Source organism: Mchenga conophoros, linkage group LG12 (assembly GCF_057382185.1).
Source record: "Mchenga conophoros isolate Kocher_MC1m ecotype Shallow Benthic linkage group LG12, M_conophoros_male_GT1.1, whole genome shotgun sequence".
Lineage (NCBI taxonomy): Eukaryota > Metazoa > Chordata > Actinopteri > Cichliformes > Cichlidae > Mchenga > Mchenga conophoros.
In genome coordinates this window covers 12,395,669-12,417,468 of record NC_140537.1, presented here as the reverse complement: position 1 = coordinate 12,417,468, position 21,800 = coordinate 12,395,669, and the positions used below count along the sequence as shown (strand labels likewise).

Sequence of the window (21,800 nt, the reverse complement as noted above, 5' to 3'; positions counted from 1 at the left end):
ATAATCGTCAGTAAAAGCCTTTCAACATTTCTTCCATTGGATAATCTTGTTTTTATCTTCGATCTTTTTGAACACTGTCTCATCTGTTTATTTCAGCTGCTGGCTGTCACTGCAGAACGGAGCCATCTGGGCATTTGTGGCACCGGCTCTTTTTGTGATTGTGGTGAGAAATTTGCAAAGGTTTCCTTTTGTTGTTTTACACGAGTCACAATTTGTCACCTAATTTACAAAAAGTCTGTTTTCTGTTCAAACACGGCTTTGTTTCAGGTAAACATTGGCATTCTGATATCCGTGACCAGGATCATATCTCGAATCAGCGGAGAGAATTACAAGGTTCATGGAGACGCCAATGCAGTCAAGTGAGGGGTTTTTTGTTTATTGTTTTTTTACATAATCAGGCTAATTCTTGTATTATTATCAAATGCTGATATTTGAATAAAAATTCATAACATAACCATATTATCTCTTGGATTGTCTCCAGGCTGACCATAAAGGCAGTAGCTGTGCTTCTGCCTATACTTGGCATTTCCTGGATCTTTGGTGTTCTCGTGGTCAACACACAGTCTTTGCCATTCCTTTATATATTTGCAGTTTTCAACTCATTACAAGTAGGTTCTTTACAATATGATCAATGTTAGATTTTGTAACGCTATTTCTAAAACTATGTATAAATTCTTTTCTCTCCTTTAGGGGTTCTTTGTCTTCTTATTTCACTGTCTTCTCAACTCTGAGGTATAATGCTGAATATGTTTTCACTTCCCCACACACAAACAACTAGAATTTCATATTATGTATATGTTATTAGATAGGGGTGCAACGATATTCGTATAGATATTGAACCGTTCGATACAGTGCTTTCGGTTCGGTAAGCATATGTATGAACAATACAACATTTGTAATTTATTTTATCAACTTTCCTTCTGACGATGCTGTCTGTGTTGAGCGCTCAGTGAATCTGCGTTCGACTACTCCGCCTAGGCTGCACTGTCGAGCGCAGATCCACTGAGCGCTCAACACAGACAGCATAGTCAGGAGGAAGAGCGCAGGGCAAGCTAGCGAGACAGAAGTTAAGCTCTCCTTGCAAGATGGACCTCCCCCACCCTCATTCAGATCTGGCGTTTGGAATTATTTTGGTTTTCATGTGACGTATGACCCTGAAGGTAAGCGAGTCATGGACTAAAGTAAAACAGTATGTTGGATGTGCCATGCAATGCTCAATTACATTGGTGTGAACTAGTGTGTTAGCGCAGTTAGCTCGTTAACGTGTTGGCCGTCTAGCCCCATGCACGGGGCGATCGGCGGTAGCTCGTTAACGGAGATTTGCCGTGTTGTGGCGTTAAGGTCATTTCAACGAGATTAACCTGAAAGCACTAGTGGGAACACAACGAATATGACTGCACATTTACGCCGACATCATCCTAGTGCAAAGACAAAAACAACAAGCATGCTACTAACTTTAGCCGAGTCATTTAGACAGCTGTTAGCACGTGATTCTCCTTATGCTGCTGAGAATATAGCCCAGAAGAAGCGGATAGTATAGCTTTTATTTTGGAAAGAGACATTTCTCTGTAATAAACTCTCTTTTCCAAAGATGAGTGATTCCTCAATCAGATACAGGGCTTGCAAAATCGCTAGCCCGACGTCCCGGAGCTAGCGATCTTTCCAGTCGGGCTACAAAAATCTCTCTGCCCTGCCCGTCGGGCTATTGTAGGAAAAATATATGTCAATGCTTTTGCATTCTTTCAGAAATGTAGCTGGGTAATTATGTCATTGGCATCGGTGAGCCACTGTCAATATGTGACATATTGAAATCGCGTTTGAATTTGCGCTTGTTTTTTTGCTTTCACTTTGCAATGACAGCACTGATCTGTGAGTGATGATAATTTGTGCACCAATTCCTCTGACATCGTCTTATTAATCGTTAGCTTACTATGCAAACATGACAAGTGAAATCTCCCGCAGCAAGCTTAAACATGTGAGAGGTTGATCGCGCAGAGAATCGCTGAGCTTATGTGAGTCCGTGTGTAAAAGTAGCAGTATATATATTTTAGTTCTGCTGAGCCAAATAAGACAGGTCGGGGTGAAGAAGTGACAGCCAAAGAAAAGCTTACCACAAAACGGAGAAGTTATGACAAATGAGACTATAAGGCAAAAAGAAAGTGCAGCTTTATGGTTTCATGGACAAAAGAATTTCTGTGGCTGCAATATGACGAGCTAAATAACCAGGGGTGCACATAAGTGGTCCGCAGGTGCGCATTCGCTGTCAAAATAAAAAACACGCACAAGGGTTAGGGTTAAATTTAAAAACTGTACTTTTGAGTTAAAATATATATTTATAATTTTAATAAATGACAAATTAAAAAGGCATGAACATTTTTTTGTATCGAAAAAATATCGAACCGTGACACCAAAGTACCAAACCGAACCGTGAATTTTGTGTATCGTTGCACCCCTATTATTAGATATTTAGTCTAAATAGCAAGAAGGGGGACAAAGTTCTCTGCTGTAACAACTTCTAACTTGTGATGAATGCACAGCATACTTTGCCTCATATTTCTCAGTGTTTGTGATGGATTTACTTCTTACTGTAGGTCAGAGCTGCTTTCAAACACAAAACCAAGGTCTGGTCTCTTACCAGCAGCTCCATCCGAAACATTAATGTGAAGCCCTTCAACTCTGACATAGTGAGTCCTGATCATGGGGGAAAAAGAACAGATAAAGCAAAAATGGCTGCTTGAGTCTGACTTTCTCTCTGTTTTTGTTGTTTTATAGATGAATGGACACAAGGAGGGTGTAACTCCCACCAAGATGAACACATGGGACAAGAGCACCAACTCAGCCAACCGCATTGACCTCTCTGCCGTGTAGAACCCCACATCACTATTTCCGCCTGTGGTGGGAGAGCAGTCTGAAGCCCCCAGAGTGTCCTCCCACGTTATTATGTAATGAATTGGACAGTGGTCTGCTTAAGTTAAAAATGTCCCCAAAAGAGGTGTTTTGTAGCTACGCGATAGCTTCATCTTTAAAGACAAACAGATTCTTAGGACTGTGCCTTACTATCCACTCAAAATAACATGCCGCGTTCCCAAAAAGAAAACCAGAAGGAGAAAGAAGGATCTGTGAAGTTATTAGAAAGATCCATGAGCGTAGCTCGAGGCCTGATGATGAAACTCTGTAGTGTAGCATGTCAGCTTGTCTACCTGCATACTGTACTGTAGATAGGGGAGCTAGGGTTAGATGGCACAGCTTTTATGTATGTTTAGTACATATGTAGAATGAAAAAAGGAAGTTATTTTTGATGCCAAGGGTGTACTTACTGTTCGCACTCAAAGAGTAACATTTATTAATATTTTTTATGACAAGAAAGAAAGAAATAATTGAAAATATTAACTTTATCTCTGGGCATCGAATGTTGTTTTCAAAAATTTCAGAATCTCTGTTGGTTGTACTTATTTTTTCTACAACTCCACAAAGTTATCTCCACCTACTAGCTAGCTAGCATAGCTTAGCACAAAAAACGGGAAGCTAGCTAGCTTGGACAAAGGAGACGAAATTCACCTACCAGACACCACTAATGAGGCTCATTTGTTAAATATGTACAAAAACAGATGTAAAAATAACAAGCTGTAGCTTTACAGTCATGTGCCAGATTTAGCAGCATCCGTCTTTCTGACGAATCTGTGCTCTGCCAGACTAGTTTGCTGCTGTTTAGCTGTAGACTCAAGAGCAGTGGTGTCTAATCTTTTTATGTAACTCTTGGCAAGAAAGCAAACGAGCTTATCTTCCAAAATGTCAACCTGTTTATTTGAATCACAGGGACGTGCTTATCATAGCCTAAGCTGTCTCACATGATAAAATAGTGCAATTACATCCAATGAAACGCAGTAATAGGCTAAGTATTTTCAAGATATAGCTGAGTAAAAAACAAAACCATGCCATCGGATAGAAAAAGACCAAGGAAAGTTTCTGTTTTCCTTTAACTTAGTGTTATATTTATGTTTTAAAAACTATGACAAAGTGGTTTGACCAACAGGCAACAGAATTCATCATCATAAGGGACACATTGTAAATTTTATCTAGGTGAAACCTTTTTTATATTCACATGATAAACACAGTTTTAATTCAGTTCTGGTGATGGCACAACACAATAACGGCATAATAACCATGGATGATGTAAAAGTGGATTAGAATCTTATAACGTATTTATTTATTTTGTGAATCTGAATTTATCTTTATCTTGTCTTCTGCAAAGTGTCACAGCTCAACAATCAGTATGTTCTTATGTTAAATTTGTGTGTCTGTTACTGTTTAAAATGAATAAAATGAATTGACTGGCACAGTTGCAGTACCTCACATCTTAGTAAGCTGCCATATATTATTTTTTTCATGGAATAATGAAGACTAGTTGTGTATCGAACACCGTTCTGTGAAGTTTTGATTTCGTGTTTAGCCTCGTCTGTTGCTATTTCTTCTATAACAGAGGGACTGGATAAGGTTATTGCTTTTTTTTCTTACTATACTGTGAGAATTAGGGGAGATCACATTATTTAAAACATCATCGATCTTACACTGAGACATCAATAAGTTTCCTAGAATAGGATTTACTGTAAGTCACAGATTTAAAATGAAATATTTCAGTACTCCCAAGCATGTTTGTGATCTTTGATGTTTGTTGTCTTACGGTACTATGGTTTGAGCTTTCGGTTATCTTTATTAAAAACCTTTTAGTATAAGAAATCAGTGTGTACTTAAATAAATGATTTTCAGCATTATAAAAACATTTATATGACTTATGGGACAGTTTTGGTGGATACAAGTGTGCGCACCTGTTATTTACACTCTTATAAAATTCATTTTTGGCAAGAATGATTTTCTGTCAGACAAAAACTGCATTTCACAAAAGTACAAGAAAAACTGCTAAACACTATTGCTTTTTTAAATGTATTAAAGAGTGACTGAAGATACATACTTGATTTGATTACATCACATTGCTGAAACCTTATTTTAAGTTCAGATAAAGATACATGTTGATTTAAATTTCACTGAACTAACACTGAACCTTGCTATGACCAAATCCTGTTTAAATTCAAGAAATTGGTTGTTGTTTTTTTGCTATTGCTTTGTGTGGCCATAGAGAAAATATTAGCAGAGAAACTCTTCATTTGAATGCGTGATGGCCATTTACCATTTGTTAACAACTGAACTGCTAATTACAGAGCTTAAAGAGCTTAACCCCCTGTGGGCACTGGGCCGTGGGGTTGGGTTTAATCGCGGGAGGCCAAGAGCCTTTGTGATAATGAATGCATATTAGTTGGGGGAGGAAAGATTGAGTTTATCTCACTAAGTGAGGTTAAATGCAGTGGATTTTATTGTAACAGAATGCTATTCATGTCTCTACTCTAGTAGTCCTCCACAGCATAACATTAGTATTTGGTTTTTATTTTCTGTAATTAAAAATACAGTAATGAAGAACTGTGTTGAAGCTTGTTTCTTCAACTGAAAAAAAAGTTTCTCAGTGTTAAGTTGACATGTTATTATTCAACCTAATTTCTACGTTTTTAATGATTAAGTATCTGCGTGAGTTTTTAAAAGTTATTTCCCCAGACGTTTTCGCCAGTAAGTAAAAAAAAAAAGTATGTGATACCAAACTTTTAAATTTTAAGATAATACAGTAGCCCCAAACCCTGAAACAAGCTACCAATGCGAAGTGGCGGACTTTACGAGTTGTCCCTGAAGGCGACACCATGAAACAGCTGCCTGCCTGTTTGCGCATGCTCACCAAAAGACGTGAATAACCCCTGGGTAGATGGGTAGAAAGGTGAGGAGGAATACAACAAAGTTTAAACATAGTCGTGTGGACACTAACTGTGTTGACGAGCGGTCATTTGAACGTTTACCGGTTCTAGCAAAGCGACATGGACTAGTTAACCTCGTTAAATAAGCACAGTGTGCTGCTAATATTTTGTTTACATACTGTTTACGACGAGGTTATTTCAACTTTTTTTGCTTGTCGAAACTTTTTTATGTTTTTTATCGACATTTGCTATGAACACAAAGCTTGCTTCGTGCCATGACGGTGTTTTTCATCAGTGGTATGGGATTTGCTAGCAGGAGAAAACTGCCGTGGGACCGCGCGTTTGTTTCATTTGGAAAATCAACCACTTAAACACTATCGGATATTTTAACACATTTTTGTAATATCCATGGAGTCTATTGGGAAGTTTGAGTTCAGCAGGAAAGACCTGATTGGTCATGGCGCATTTGCAGTTGTGTTCAAAGGCAGACATAAAGAGGTAACCTTCATATCTGATGTTAATTTTGATTTATGCGGATCTCTGGAGATGAATAGGTTGTGTTGTTGTGTTTATGTACTCCCTTTGTTTACCTTCCAAGAAACGTGATTGGGAAGTTGCCGTGAAGTGCATAAACAAGAAAAACCTTGGCAAGTCTCAGTGTTTGCTTGCCAAAGAAATCAAAATATTAAAGGTATGTATTTATTTAAGATGGTGCTGTGGCATGTCTCCAAGAATACCTTTGACAAATATGTTTTTTCCCCACACCTCTGCTAGGAGCTGAAACATGAGAACATTGTTCGACTACTTGACTATCAGGTAAGGTTGCTCCCCCCATCCTCTTCTTCACAGCACATGCACAACAAAACACACAGACATGCTGTACTGTTGACTTTGCTGCCACATGATGCAAATGTTGCTGTAACACTGGCAACCAGTTACACAGCCAAGCCCAGAGCTTGATCTGAAAGTTTTAAGGTTCCTCCATCACAAATAAATTATTATATAAAATGCATAAAAGTAACCGCGTGATTGATGTTCACTTGTGATGTATAGCGCTAAATTTTGGATTTGCTTCTGGGGCTAACTGCTAGAACCCAAAAGGCTTTTAGCTTAGCAGATGACTCTAGCAGAGAACATTAATTTACCTGAGTGTGCGCTTTCCTCTTCTCAACTTACTGACACTCTGATAGCCAGGCAGGCAGACATGGGTGAGGTGATCTATTTCTGACAGATGGCAGACTGCAGCCAGTGAGACAATGGCTTATAAAACACACAACCTGAGAAACACCCACACACAAGAAAAATGACTGCAGGTTACACGGGGAGATTTCAGGGGTGATGGCAGAAGCTTACGCAGGCATTAATGTGTGTAATTTACCTGGCATCTGTGCAATCTAAACCCCTGGTATCTGTTATAACCAGACACATTACACCACCACTAGCTTTATTATGGCTCTTCTCTGTGGTTGTTGTTGGTAATGGTGGTTTTATATATATATATATATATATATATAAAAATCATTTTAATCCTGTATTTTTCCTGTAGTGTAATGAGGTTTTAAAACTGAAAACCACATTGCACCATAATAGCCTTGAGGTATTTTATGCAATAGTGCAAGTGCGAGTGGTAAACAGTTCTAAGGTTTCAGTACGGCACACAGAGAGCTCATCAGCTTTAACCTGGTGTAATAAAAGCAAGACGCAACTTGATTTCCCACTTGTTACTTTCCATTACAGTCAAATGGACCTGGCTTGCTGAACATCTCTCGCTCCACTTCATATTACCTCGTTAGCTTTTTCAGTGGTATTGACAGGATCGGGTTTCCCTGCATCAAAGATGAGTTTCTAGAAGCTGCTGCTGATGGGCCAAAAGAGTCTTACAAATCAGCTGATGTAACTCATTGTGGCCTGAACTTCTAATCCAATGTTTACAATGCCAGTGTTGTATTTAAGCAGTTTAAATATTTGTGACTTTACTGACTCAAACTTCAGCTGTTTTTTTTTTTAGCTATCATGTAGCCAGTGCTTAATAATACTGCATGTAGCTTCATTGTGAATGATTTGCATATTATCTGCTTGTATTAACAGGAGACTGGGGGATGCGTGTATCTTGTTATGGAGGTGAGTTGTGTTTGAAATGCTAATGGTTGGTCTTGTTTTCATGGGAAAATGCAAATCTCATCCTCTACTTGGGCAGCATTGTCAGCCGAGCTGACGCTTGTCTTTCTTGTCTTTTCAGTATTGCAATGGAGGTGACCTGGCAGAGTATCTTCATTGTAAGTTTGCTGCAAAACAAATGGCTTAAAGCTCAGAATCTGTGCTGCACAGTTTTTGCAAAAGCACAAAAGAAAAACAGGACATTCACACCTTATCTTTCCATTGCATTGGGGTGCTTGTTAACATGTCGTACTGGTCTGGCTTTTAAGGGGCTTAGCTCAGCTTTTTTGTAGTGTTTTGAGGGACTAATAGGATTCTAACAGGGCAGTGTGACCTAAGAAGTCAGGTTTAAAGTTCATTCTGTGAATTATCATGAATACTACCAAGTACTTAACCTAGATAAAAACCTGTTGACCTAAAGTTTCTCTCCAGTGTTTGCCTACAGCGTGAAAAAACAGAGCAAAATGAGCAGCCTAAAAATAAACCCCCACCTTTTTTCTTTCTTTTTTTTTACAGTACAACATTAAATAAAACTTCTCTCACTTGGAAATTCCCCTACTTCAAGTTTCAAGCCGTGTTTCAAATAATGATGGCACATGGAGTTAATTTTTCCTGGGGCTAGGTTTGCCCCGCTGGTGTGGAGTGTCGGTCTAATACGGCCCCAGTGCCAGCGGTCCTTAAAGGCTAGAGCTGCCAATTCTGTGTCTCTACCAAGGAGACACATACAGCTATTTGCAGCGCAGCACTCGGGCACATTTGGCAACGTTCTCGCTGCTCCCACATGACCTCACCCATCTGTCACTCCCTTATGCTCTGTCCTCTGGTGGAAAACAAGACGGCTATGGGGTGCTGATGCACTGCGAGGGAGGGGGGTGTTTGGTGCAGCAGTAGGTGGTGGTGGTGGAATTTGTGGGGGGAGCTAGTGTGTCAGACAGCCTTGACTTTAATTTCTAATTGAGGCATTATGAATAAAATCTTCCTCCGTGAGGCATAGCAGCATTGACGCTGACACGTTACACCATAAATAAGTTACGGTGAACATGTGATAGCAAACAAAGTATATATTTATATCGCAGTCCTTACAGTATGTACATGTCAGATATTCCTCCAGATATCTGCTGGTAGCTGCAGCATTTCTATGCTTGGCTTTGCTTTCCTAGTGTATTTTCATATTTTGAGCTTTCTTTTAAAAAAAAAAAAAAAAAAAGTCTCACATAAGTAAGCTAATGCCTTTTCTTTTTATCCAGCATAATAAATCTTCCATCAGGCTGAATTTCTTTTTCCCTTTCTGTATCGACAGCTAAAGGCACTCTGAGTGAAGACACCATCCATGTATTCCTGCAGCAGATATCACGGGCCATGAAGGTCCTACATAGCAAAGGCATCGTCCACAGAGACCTCAAACCCCAGAACATTTTGCTCTGCCATCCAGAGGGGCGCAGGTCCAGTTCCATCAATACCACCTTTAAGTTAGGTAATGACTTACACCAGCATTGCATTAGATGGTCTAAATGTAAAATAAAAATGTGTTCATATAGATTTAAAAGGAAAACACTGCCACCTGTTTCTCTCACCCTCCAGCTGACTTTGGGTTTGCGCGTCATCTCCAGACAAACACCATGGCAGCCACGCTGTGTGGCTCTCCCATGTATATGGTAAGCATTAAAGTAGTTCACTCTGGTATCCTGTGCCAAGCAGGTGTGATGGAACCGTGCCTCTAAGCTGTTTTGGGGTGTTTTTTCGGCCACAGGCTCCCGAGGTCATCATGTCCAGGAACTATAATGCCAAAGCTGATCTGTGGAGCATCGGTACCATCGTGTACCAGTCTCTGACTGGAAAAGCACCATTTTATGTGAGTAGCACTTAAAAAAAAAAAAAAACGAAAAAAAAACCATGTGAACCAATACTAACAAAGACTTGCTAAGGTCCCTTGCATAATCACAAGCAGTCATGCAGTTGTTTTGCCTCAGTTCACACAAAGGACAAACTAACTGATGTCAAAGTGTAACATGATGCATCTTGTTCATAACATTAAAAATGGAAAAACATGATTCGCGACACTGCCTGCTGGGTGATACTTTTCCACATCTTCTGTGTTGTTAGCTGGAAAACGTTGGAGCGCCTTGTTAGAAATGAGCCTTGTTTACCTAAGATGGGATGATGAGAGAGGCAGCTGGAAATTACTGTGAGCCATTTCTGTGAACCCAGAGTAAATGCTGTTTCACAACCCCAGCTATTACTTTCCCCTCTTCACGTGTCTGCTCAGATGCCACTGTTGCACTGCTATTTGCAAGCTGCCTCAGCTGTGATTCACACATATATAGACACATGCCAATAGTTTTACCTCCTCGTTGGTTGAGTATTTTGTGCTAAAGTTGCCCCTTCTGTCCCTGTGTAGACAGAAAAACATTGTGTTTGGCTCTTTTGTCCGTTACATCTCTTGAGGTTATTTATATTGCAGTTTATTTCCTCTAGCAATGAGAGGGAAGGTTGCCTTTTATTTCTGCCTGGCAGGTCAGTGAGTTAAGTCCAAAGGTTAGCGAAAGGTGAGGCGCTGCTGCTGATGTCTCTGAGAGTGATGTTTATTTGGTTTAGCTGGCAAGCATTCATTACACTTTCGCCTTTCTGGAAACCTGATTGTGTTTATGCTTGGGCTATATGGACCATTACACAACAGTTCATTCAGTTCAAATGCTTTTATATAGTGACAAATAACGACAACAGTCACCTGAAGGTGCTTTATTTTATAAGACAAAGACCTCACAGTATTAGAAAGAAAAACCACAACAATCAGACAATCCTTTATCAGCAACTGCTTGGTGACAGTGGGAAGAAAGAACTCCATTATGATGTCAAGAGCCCTCCAGCAGACCTAGGCTTGGGTTATGGGGTGAGGGGATGGAGAAGAGAAAAAAGCAGTGGAGAGAGATCAAAATTTACATTCGTAAAGCTTTAGGCCAGAAGATCGGTTATTCAAATGCTTGTTTGTAAAGTCCAGACTCATTCATTTGCATTGTTATAGTCTGTGGGTGGTCATCTCCAAGTCTTACTCTCGTCTCTGTGTCTTTTGTATACAGGCCAGCACACCACATGAGCTTCGTCTCTTCTATGAAAGTAACAGGAACCTGTTCCCCAAGTGAGTACGAACAGCTTTCACCCAAGCACTCCAGCCCCGAACATTTTTAGACATTACCCTGCAGGTATATATTTCTAGCACCAATGCAAAACATTACAAAACTTAATTGTTTCCCCAAATGGAAAAAAAGACTGAGTTGAAAACATTTAAAGATGAGCCTGGAACAAAGCAACATGCATAACAAACAGAGGAAGACGGTAGAAAAAAGCGACATAAACTGGCATTACTAAGAAATCTACCCTGGATGCTGATAGTGTGAATGATGTTTGATGTATATTTGGACACATGCACACACATATATAATTAGCTCTGAGTAAATAAGTCGCACAACACTTCTAAGAATAGTGCTGTTGTGGAAGAACCCATCTGGACACCTGACGGGAACGATCATCAACAACATTCTCCATCAGCAACTCTCACACAATTCATATTTTAGAGTTACAAACAACAGTGTGGAAATATAGAGAAATCCTTCTTCCTGTGAAGGATTTAATTCTCTATAAACAATTCTGCCTCGGCTTTGTTATCAGTGATTACAGAGGCCTTTGCAGCTAGGCCTCGTGGCTATTTGCAGTCGTTTTGAACACAGCTTCTCTGATGTTCAGAATTTGGACTTGGAAAGTGTTCAGAGGGATTTATGGATTGTTTGCCCACTGCTTTCATGGTGTACTTTGCCTGCCTGTGTGTGGCTTGGAGCCATGCTTATCTTTTTCAGTGATTAAGCCGGGAGATGAGAAAGGCTCTGCCTGTGTGTGTGTGTGTGTGTGTGTGTGTGTGTGTGTGTGTGTGTGTGTGTGTGTGTGTGTGTGAGGGAATAGTTTGTAGTTTTCCTTTGGCTCTATATATATCCTGCCCTAAAGTGCCAGCTACTGGTCTGTATGGCTATTGCTTTCCATACTACCCACATACTGTAGGTCAGCACTTACACATACACTATGGCTGACTGCCTGGAGTGTCATGACACCTCAAGGTCTTGTACTGAAGCCATAAATTAGATTAAGATTTCATATTTTAGAGTTCACGGTATGGAACGTCTGAAGCAGTCTGTTTCTTAAAGCCATAAATATCCACAAAATAACTCAGTGAACAAACTTGAACATGAAGTCAAAATATTAGCATGATCTAAATAAAGGCTATAATACAGTGTAAAAAGCTACATAATAATGGTCCCATACTTTCTCCTCTCCCTACATCTTATTTTGTAATTAAAATGATTAGAATGATTAAATAGTGATAACCTTTAACAATTTGTTCTCCTGGGATTTGTATTATTAGCTGTGTTCTTACACATGCAAGTTTTAATAGAAAGCTGTTGTATTTTGCCAGCATCCCAAAGGAGACCTCTGATAACCTAAAACACCTGCTGTTGGGGCTTCTACAGAGGAATCATAAAGATCGGATCAGCTTTGGTAAGTCTGCCCCTTTTTATTAGTAAAAAACATGATTTAATAATTGAATTCAAAGTGTTTTTCTTATGTCTTTATCTTTTCTTTTTCAGAGGAATTTTTTAACCATCCCTTTTTGGAAACAAGCTCATCAACAAAGAAATGTAAGTGTCGCGTTGTTGTGAGGACAGCTTAGTATCAGTGACGCCGTTATAGCTGAGGTCGTAACACAAGTGCTTTACTCTATTTTTTGTCACAGGCTCATCAGTCCCCGTGCACTCCTACCCCAGTTCTGGCTCCGGCAGCTCCTCTAGCAGCTCCTCCACATCTCAGCTGGCCTCGCCTCAAGTATGCACAAAGTTTTCTCATGAAGTGAAGTGACCTGAAACCAATTGGTCATACTGTGAAATCCATAATTAATATTAGTTTTCGTTACATCTGTGTTTTATCTTCACTCTGTCAGCATTCCGATGGAGAGATGCACCAACCTCAGCCCAAGCTGCCTTACACCCCTGTGCAGGACAAGCCTGGTTTCCTGCAGAAAGAAACAGCTAATCAAGATGGTAGATATATCCAATCTCTCACAGAAGATTATGTCTTGGTGCCTGCCCAGTTTCCCAGTAAGACCTCTGAGCATCAGGAGCACATCGGATTTATCAGGATGTTTTAGTGCATTATTTTTTTGACATTAGCACAAAAAGACTGACTGCTCCTGTTGTGCTGCTTTACAGGTGAACATATATGTGAAGTAAAGGTTGGGTCACCCCCAGAAAGTTCCCTTAAAGACCGTGGGTGAGTGTTCCCTTCATGGCCTGAACACTGTATGGGTTCAGTTAAGTTTTATTATTTTATGTAATTTTTAAATGTGTTTGTATAGGAGCTCCCCACTGGCCGAAAGGGGCGCTAGACTCACTGGAAAGACACCCCCACGCTCTCCTATGCTGCGCTCTCCCCCCAAGCCTGTTAGGTAAGAGAAAGCCAGACTGTCAGAAAGCCAATTTTAGAGTTCAGCTCGTGGAGGATAAAAGAGGTCCGATATGGATAATTAAATTGAACGTGCAGCTAGATCAAACAGTATTTATATTCACGGTATATAGAACATGTTATAGAGCTAAAATTAAACCACATCCCACTTTTAAAGACAGTAGAAGGCAACCTGGCTAGATGGAAATCTTTACCCATATCACTCATGGGAAGGGTCGCCGCTATAAAAATGATGGTCTTGCCAAAAATAAACTATTTATTTTCAATGATCCCAAATAAGCCATCACAAGATTGGTTCAGATCTCTAGACTCGTATATTTCTAAATTCCTTTGGAAAGATAAACCCCCACGTATCAGCTTAAAAACACTACAAAGGACCAAGGATAAAGGAGGATTAGATCTGCCTAACTTTAATCACTATTTTTTAGCCCACAGGCTTCAGTTCATCTCTAGATGGTTTAAACACACCCTCTTAGATGAACCTTGGATAGATGTAGAACAGGCACTATGTAATAACCTAGAAATTTCAGACCTACCATTTATCAGCTCAAACATCAAACGACATGAATGCTTTAAAAGCATCAACATCAGCTCTTCTCTGACAGCATGGTGGGAGTTTCTAAAAATGACAGAGTCTTCATTAATCCCATGCAAACGTACACCTATCTGGAACAATCCGGACATATTACAAAACAATAATATGATAAACTTTCCAGATTGGAGTTGCAAAGGAATTAAATACTTGGAACATATGTTGGAAGGAACAGACTTTATTTCGTTTGACAGACTAGTTCCACTGCTGTTTATAACTGCTTTATAAAATCAGCTGCCCACTCTTCTGTGTTTCCCCTTTTAACCACGCAGCAAACCAGCTGAAACACTTGGCAGTAACTTCAGCCCGTCTGTTCCCATTCCTGTCCCAACTCAGATCCAAAACTACCAGCGTATGCAGTGTGTCGGCTCTCATGGCTCCACCAGGCATGTCCATCCATCTTATCTGTGCACCAACCCCACCTCAGAGTCTTACTCTTATGCGTTCTCTGTTTCCTTTGTCTAACAATGTCTCATCTCATTCAGGGTCACGTTATACTGTCCCAGCAGCCCCAGCAGCAGTGAAAGCCCACCACAGTATGAAGAATGTGGATCTCCCAGTCCAGTCTTTACCTTCAACTCTGGAGGGAGCCAACCTAAACAGTCTTCCCCGCCAGGTAACTAGATCAGTTGGCTTCTGTATTACCTATGAAGGCATTCATCTGTATGTGTCATACACAAATACATCATTTTAAATTGATCCCAGTCAACTTTCATATACACAGTTGACTGGACATTGGAAATGCACACAGAAGAAGGTTAAAAAAATAGTTAATTATTATCAGAGACCGATGTTTATGTGGCCTTTTTTTAATGTCTGAAAGGGGCTTTTGTTAAGCAGACCTATTCCACTGTAACCTTCCAACAGCAATACACACACTCTCAATTTCACCATCTCACACAAACATTTTTTTTGTGGATTTTTAAATTTGTTTTGAGGTAAACTGTCAGTATTTTATTTTCTCTGTAGCTCCTTTTGCTCTCACTCATCTGTGTTTTTTATTCTAAACTCCTACAGTCAACGAATGTGTTTACAAATATCATGTGCTCTTTAAAACAGTTGTTTTATATATATAATTTTCTGTTCTCCAGTGGGAACAAGCCCAAAGACGTCAGAGCAGACTCTCCCACTCAGCACAAGAACTGGGCTCCTCGTTGCTTCTCCTGACATGCAGGACAGGCCCAAGGTCAGCTTCAACATGCCATACAGACACAGTGTTGACTTAATAATAATAAACATTTTATAGTTAATATTAAGTCATCCACTCTACTCTGCCATTCTGTCTGTGACATTAGAAATTGTTTTGCAATGCACACACTGCAAAAACCGGGGTGATTTCCTTCCACATCTCTTTAAAACAGCAAATTTTTACACTTCCTATGGTGTCAGCGGATAATAGAAGATATAAATGGGCACAGAGGGAAGGATGTTTCAACAGTTCAATTTCCTTTTCAGCAGCAGGTTCAGCCAAGAATGCCAAACAGAACCAGGACAGTCCCAAACCTGCAATCCCTTGGCCCCACTTCCCAGGCCAACCTCAGCCGTAAAGCAGCAATTAAAAAGGGCCCTTTTAAAAGGTATGAGCAGTGTAATACTTCCACACTGTTGTTATAAATGGTTGAAATAAAGAAAGAAAGAAATGGTTAAATCATTATGAATTTTTGACAATATTTTAGCATTCTGGAAAATTACAAGCTAATATTGCAAGTCTAATTAAGATTATGGGAGCCTGCTACTAAGAGATAACACACAGTCAAACATATGCTGGTTGATTAATTATTAAATGCTCACAAGGGTGTCTGTGGATATATTACATGTGCAGATCAGTGAGCACGGGAAGGTTATCTGACATGCTACTGAAGGCGGCCCTCGGAGCTCCGCTCTTTGAAGAAGGGAAAGACGAGAGCCTCAGCAGTGAGAAAAGCATGGAGATAACAGGTATCAGTGCAACATGCTAAAAGTAAAACCAGTCAAATGACTTCTAAAGGGACAGCGTCTGTTTTCAATACGAACGAGTCCATTCATAAAACCACTGACTTAAAGTGATGCAGAAGAAGGTTTTACAAAATCACCGCACATGTAGGGGAAGGTGACACATGTTTGGTACATGCAGTAGGCACAAAGAGACCTTTGTGAAGTATCTAATTTAGTCACCATGACCACTGCATTACTTTACTTCAGTTCATCTAGGCTACCTTACCAATGGGGTAGCAGCCATCTGACTCTTCTTACTTGTTCCTACAGCACCCCCTGCTGGCTGTCATGGAGTTTTCCAGTGCTCAGACAGCCCAGTTCCTGTGATTTTCTCTATGGGCTCTCCAACCAGTGGAAACTCTCCTCCTGATACCATGTTAATGAGGAGGTTCTCAGGTAGGTGTCCTGACTTCCCTCACTACTAACTTTCTACTGAGGGCTTTTATTTTGAACTGTCATTTTAGTTTTGCTTATAGGAAAGTTTAAATAAGTCTCTTAATTTCAGCATGCTTACGATATAACCGCTTAATCTGATTATAATGTGCTGCTTTTTGAGTTTGGATGTCACTGAGACTGTTAACTTTAAAAGAAAATTGTTGTGATTAACCAAGGAAAACTAATATTTCAGGTCATTTTCCATTTGTTAAGTGTTTATATTTTCCATCTTTTTTTTTAAAGCTACAACGTGTTATCAGTTAAATCCATTTACATATTCATGAATTATGTATCAGCTGTATGTGGTTAAGCTAACTTTGCCTTTTGTTTTTAAATACAGACACTCCCAGCTACTTAAACTCAGGTTGGCATCTTCAACGAAGAAACCGTAGGCACAGTGACACTGAAACAATGAATGTTATTCCACCCAGCGGCCTGATTTTTCATCCTCCAGAGCTCCCTGAAGACACATTAATGGAGGTACAGTCAAATGCCGATAGTGGTGAATACTCCAGGATCGTCAGTAATTTACATTTGCGGGTTCCACATGAAAGGTTTCCACATTGAGAATATTTTATGTGCTCTTTTCACAGGAGGCTCACACCGATGCTCTGACTGACTTGCGCTTCACTTTGGCTTTCGTCCAGTGTGTCATGGAACTGGCTTCCTCTAAGGACCCAGGGCTCGAGCCCATCAGCAGTCCCGACGTTTCCTTCCTGGATCAGAGCTTGGTGGCTGATCAGATCAGCCTTCTAAGTAGAGAATGGAGGTAAGAGGCATTACAGTTTCTCCACACGTGGAGTAGCTCTCTTTGTTTAATAAAAAAAGAAAATCTTAAAACTTCTATGTAATGTTCCAGCTATGCAGAGCAATTGGTGCTGTACATGAAGGCTGAAGAGTTTCTGTCATCAGCTCTGCGCAGCGCTAAAGAAAATGTCAAGAAAGGCGAGCTGTTTCCATCTGCTACAGTCAAACAAGGTGAGACCAACATTCCCTTCTGTAGATTTGTAAGGTAAAGGTAAACGTTCATAGTGTGAATTTCTTCAGAAATGGTGCTACCAATAGAATAGCTTGACTTAATTTAAAAGGAACTTGAACTATGATCCAGAACCTCCCATAATTTAAATCACATGACCATGTAGGTCAAAGTGTTTCAACATTATTTTACATATTTGGTTCAAAGCTCCAGACTGTGACTGTCTTTGTTACACAGTTAAAACCAGTTCTCTGCTTGCAGACTGCGCAAACTTAGGTGATTACCATAAAGAGTATGTAAGATGGACTTATCTTTAAGTCTGAAAAGTAAAGCCTTACACTGGCATGCTCTTTAAGGCCACCAGGGGGCAATCCCTATGATTTCAAAAGGGCTTCCGCTCCTATAGACATCGGCAACCAAATTGCCTTCTTTCCTGACATCTGTAAACACTTTAATCGTGGGTTTATACCCAGAGTCACTTCTCATGGGTCGTCCCGAGTAAAACGTTAAGTCCATTTTGTGAATTTTTATCGTTCTAAGTTTCAGGAATGATTGTTATGCAGGGTATGTAGAGAAGATGCTGGCCTATGACTCTGCAGATTCGCATTCAGATCCACCCCTCATTTGTCACATCCAGTAACAAAAACCACCATGTGACATTGAAAACGCCCATTCTGACCCTTTAAAATTAGATTTCACAAAATAGTGGGCGACGTCATGGAGGCTACATCCATCTTTTATATCGTCTGTGGTGTTTACTCAGGATGCCCTATATTTGTGGCTACCACTGAAAAAGTAAACCTGACTGAATATTCCTGCCTCACTGTCATTTTCTCTGCTCTCACGGGTCTCTGTATTTACTGCTGCCACACACACATACAAGCTAAAAGGAGAATAGAAACGGTGTCTAAAACTGAGATGAAAGAATGCACGTTGGCTGCAAAGTGCACCAAAATCTGTCAGTCAGGAAGACATTATAAGAAACTGAAGTCATTCTTGAAACTCCTGTTGTAGGAGCACAACCACTTAGGCAGAAATATTGTGTGTATCTGTGTTTATTTATTAACAGTTAATGAAAGTAAAAATGTTCCTGTATTAATTCGTTTTTTGGGTTGTTTTTTTTTGCAGTAATCAGAAAGCTGAATGAATTGTACAAGAACTGTGTGACCTACTGTCGCTCCCTCAGCGATCAGCTGCAGACCTTCTTGCTTAACAAGCAGAAACTTATGGACAACTTCAATGCACTCACAGCAGAGAAGCTCATCTACAACCACACTGTGCACATGGTCAGCTCATTTCACAGGAGGATATTGATATTCACTCCAAGATTGACTCTGTCCTGTATATGCTATCAGTCGTTATCTTAGCTCTTTAAATATATGCATGTGTGTCTTGTTTTTTCCCCCCCTCCATTCAGGTAAAGTCTGCGGCTTTAGATGAGATGTTCCACCATGGCACCACATCAGTGCAGCGCTACCATAAAGCCCTTGTGCTCATGGAGGGTCTGTCCCGAACCCTCACAGAGCAAGGGGACATTGACGGCATAGAAAAATGTACGTGGAAGCTCTGTGACACACAACCCATTACAGAGAAATTTTAAATGCTAACATTAGTCATTGTATTCATGCATTTGTCATGTGGTCACTGAGTTGTTCCCTTATCTCTTTAGGTAAGCAATGCATTGAGCGGCGGCTCTCAACTCTGCACACAAAGCAGTATTTATGAGCTCCACGACTGCATCAATAGCAACTGCATTATCTTGCCTCATCCATCTGCCATCACTGTCTGCACTTTGATCTCTCCTAAGGGAAACGACCACTGGAGCATCTGCTCCTCTCATTTCTTCACCCAATCTGTAATTGAAAGGTAAATGCACAGTAAAGGTTCGAAAAGGCTGGAAGTTCTTGAAAAACAGGTTGGGTTATGAATGTTTAAAAGCTATGATCAGGTACATCGTTTTCAGTATTTGTTTTGTTACAAACCGTACGTGTTAGTGTGTTTTGGTGTTTTGCACATAGAATGATGAGCTAAATTAAGAAATGATTGCAAGTGTTTTATACTTGAAGCAAAGATTACTTTGTGGTTTTCTGTGTTCGAAACATTTGAGTTATGTGTCTGGTGAATAATCACCAGCCTGCGGGACTCTGAAGAGTTTGAATGAGATGACCAAATATTGCCAATGTGTAGCAATACTTGTAAACCTGTGCCTGTTTTTTTCTGTCTTTGCATTATAACAGAAGAGTGAATATGAATGTATTGAAAGTATGTTCTAACCTGATACACAATAACTGCCTTACGACTGCCAGTCTTATGGCCATATAGTGTGGAGTGCAATAAGTATTCTTTGACATTTGAATGAGATTTGTTTTACACATGATCCAAAAATCCCTCCCTTGGGTGGGTGATATACTCAGCTATGAGGTACTTCAAGTGACTTTTTTCCCGTGTGTATCTATGCATATTTGGGGTTTTTTCTTGTGTGTGTTATACATTTGGAGATTTGCTGATTTTGAATTTGGAGATGTATGTTTGCATTCAATCCATCTGCAAACCGTGCATGGCACTAGGTGATTTTAACTAATTGTTTGAAGTCTGTTTACCAAATGCCTTTTGTATTGTTTTAAGACTGCCTGTCAAATGTTGCCAAGATAAGTTGTTATATGGTGTTTGATCAAAATAAATATTTATTATAAAGTCGCTGACAGTTTGCAGTAGAAATCAATTTCATTGTTCTTACTCAAATGTGGACTTTTATCAAAGCTTCTGTTTAATTCAAATCCATAAGTAATTATAGTTTCTTTATAATCAGGATTTAGCTTAAAGTATACAATTTTACTACATAATATTCTTGTTAACTAATAAGCTGTGAATGTATGAATCGTCCAGGCTTTATTTATTTATTTACCCGCCAAGATTTATTCAGTGTTATAATGAGCAAACATGCACAGAGGACACACTAGAGTAAAGAGAAAAAAAACCCAAACTATTCAACAAACGTAATTACATTTTATAATACCAGGATATCATTTACGTTGCATATTATATGCATTCAACAAACCTAGGTCTTATTGTCTTGACTTGTAAAATATTACATCAAACAACATTGCTTCTATGTATGGAAAATGAGATGAGACATGCTTTTATTTTCCAGTCCACAGTAGTCACATTTATACTACGAATACATTTTGAATGTTCTCAGTTCTTGTTTCACTGGGTAGATCCTATGCAGTGGTTTCCTTAAACTTGTTTTTGATAAAGTATTTATCACAAGTTTTTAGTGCTTTCTCTCACTGTGTATCACTAAATAAATCTTTGGAGACAGATAGTAACAAAATTAAATTGCTAATATTCTTATTAGAGCATTGTTCTTCTTCTTATATTATTATTTAAATATTCAGGGCTACCGATATAAAGCGGTCATAAAAATCTTCAGAATTAAAGCTTAGATGAGGAACATCAGTTTTGTAACATTATAGGGAATTTTTCCCTGGTATAGCATCAAAACTGCAGTATATTATTTTGGTTTAATATATATTTTGAATTTATAACGAAATTATCTGTATGATAAAAAGAAAAAGACGAAAGATTAAACAGCTCAAAGTCAGAATTCCATTATCATCTTTAATATTCCCACTCCTGAAGACCTTCTATGACTCTGTTGTGGCTTCTGCTATCTTTTATGGTGTGGTCTGCTGGGGCGGCAGCATCTCTGCTGGGGACAGGAAGAGACTGAACAGGGTGATCCGAAGGGCCAGCTCTGTTCTAGGATGCCCTCTGGACCCAGTGGAGGTGGTGAGTGACAGGAGAACGGCGGCTAAGCTGTCATCCCTGATGGACAACATCTCCCACCCCATGCAGCAGACTGTGACAGCACTGAGCAGCTCCTTCAGTGGGAGACTGCGGCACCCACGGTGTGGGACGGAGAGATTTCGCAGGTCTTTCCTCCCCACTGCTGTCAGACTCCATAATAAAGACTTTAACTGATCAAGCACACACATCCATACATATGCAATAATACTAAGTGCAATAATCCTTTCTGTCATCGTTGTATTTTTACTCAGTTGTATATAGTATTTGTATTTGTATTCTATTTTTATCTTATTGTATATTTATTTTATTTTATTCTACTGTATATAGTATTTTATTTTATTCTATTCTGTACAGTTGTGTACTGTATTTATTCTTATTGTATTCTAATTTTTGCCTCATAACTTTTGCACTGTCCACTTCCTGCTGTGACAAAACAAATTTCCCACGTGTGGGACTAATAAAGGTTATCTTATCTTATCTTATCTTATTCAGTACCTTTGTAGGAGTTATATTTAAACACCAAGCTGTCAGTGCTTGCTTGTAAAAATCGAGCAAC

General features: G+C 39.5%; 2 protein-coding genes across 7 annotated transcripts in view; both read left to right on the top strand.

Moving 5' to 3' along the window:
• Nucleotides 1–5,406, top strand: part of adgrd1 (adhesion G protein-coupled receptor D1) — a 41,793-nt gene extending 36,387 nt beyond the window's left edge. For all 3 annotated transcript variants that reach the window (XM_085293755.1, XM_085293753.1, XM_085293756.1), the window contains 6 exons: nucleotides 97–163; nucleotides 268–359; nucleotides 482–608; nucleotides 691–732; nucleotides 2,592–2,684; nucleotides 2,773–5,406. In XM_085293755.1, the coding sequence (XP_085149881.1) occupies nucleotides 97–163; nucleotides 268–359; nucleotides 482–608; nucleotides 691–732; nucleotides 2,592–2,684; nucleotides 2,773–2,868 (517 nt within the window). In that variant the 3' untranslated portion in view covers nucleotides 2,869–5,406. The remainder of the gene's footprint in view (nucleotides 1–96; nucleotides 164–267; nucleotides 360–481; nucleotides 609–690; nucleotides 733–2,591; nucleotides 2,685–2,772) is intronic.
• A 389-nt stretch (nucleotides 5,407–5,795) lies between these two features.
• ulk1a (unc-51 like autophagy activating kinase 1a) lies at nucleotides 5,796–20,131 on the top strand. Of its 4 annotated transcripts, XM_085293752.1 has the most exons (28): nucleotides 5,796–6,293; nucleotides 6,394–6,486; nucleotides 6,570–6,611; nucleotides 7,884–7,916; nucleotides 8,035–8,071; nucleotides 9,253–9,426; nucleotides 9,534–9,607; nucleotides 9,703–9,804; nucleotides 11,030–11,088; nucleotides 12,415–12,497; nucleotides 12,587–12,637; nucleotides 12,733–12,821; nucleotides 12,937–13,093; nucleotides 13,205–13,265; nucleotides 13,351–13,440; nucleotides 14,322–14,435; nucleotides 14,535–14,665; nucleotides 15,141–15,235; nucleotides 15,505–15,626; nucleotides 15,872–15,987; nucleotides 16,294–16,419; nucleotides 16,799–16,822; nucleotides 16,913–16,938; nucleotides 17,052–17,227; nucleotides 17,318–17,436; nucleotides 18,563–18,720; nucleotides 18,852–18,987; nucleotides 19,104–20,131. In XM_085293752.1, the coding sequence occupies exons 1-28, from the start codon at nucleotides 6,204–6,206 to the stop codon at nucleotides 19,157–19,159; spliced, it is 2,634 nt and encodes an 877-aa protein (XP_085149878.1). In that variant the 5' UTR covers nucleotides 5,796–6,203; the 3' UTR covers nucleotides 19,160–20,131. The 4 variants fall into 4 exon arrangements, with proteins under 4 accessions (XP_085149878.1, XP_085149877.1, XP_085149876.1 ...); XM_085293751.1 differs by having other exon boundaries at nucleotides 12,937–13,036; nucleotides 16,799–16,938; XM_085293750.1 differs by having other exon boundaries at nucleotides 15,508–15,626; nucleotides 16,799–16,938.
• The last annotated feature ends 1,669 nt before the right edge of the window (nucleotides 20,132–21,800 follow it).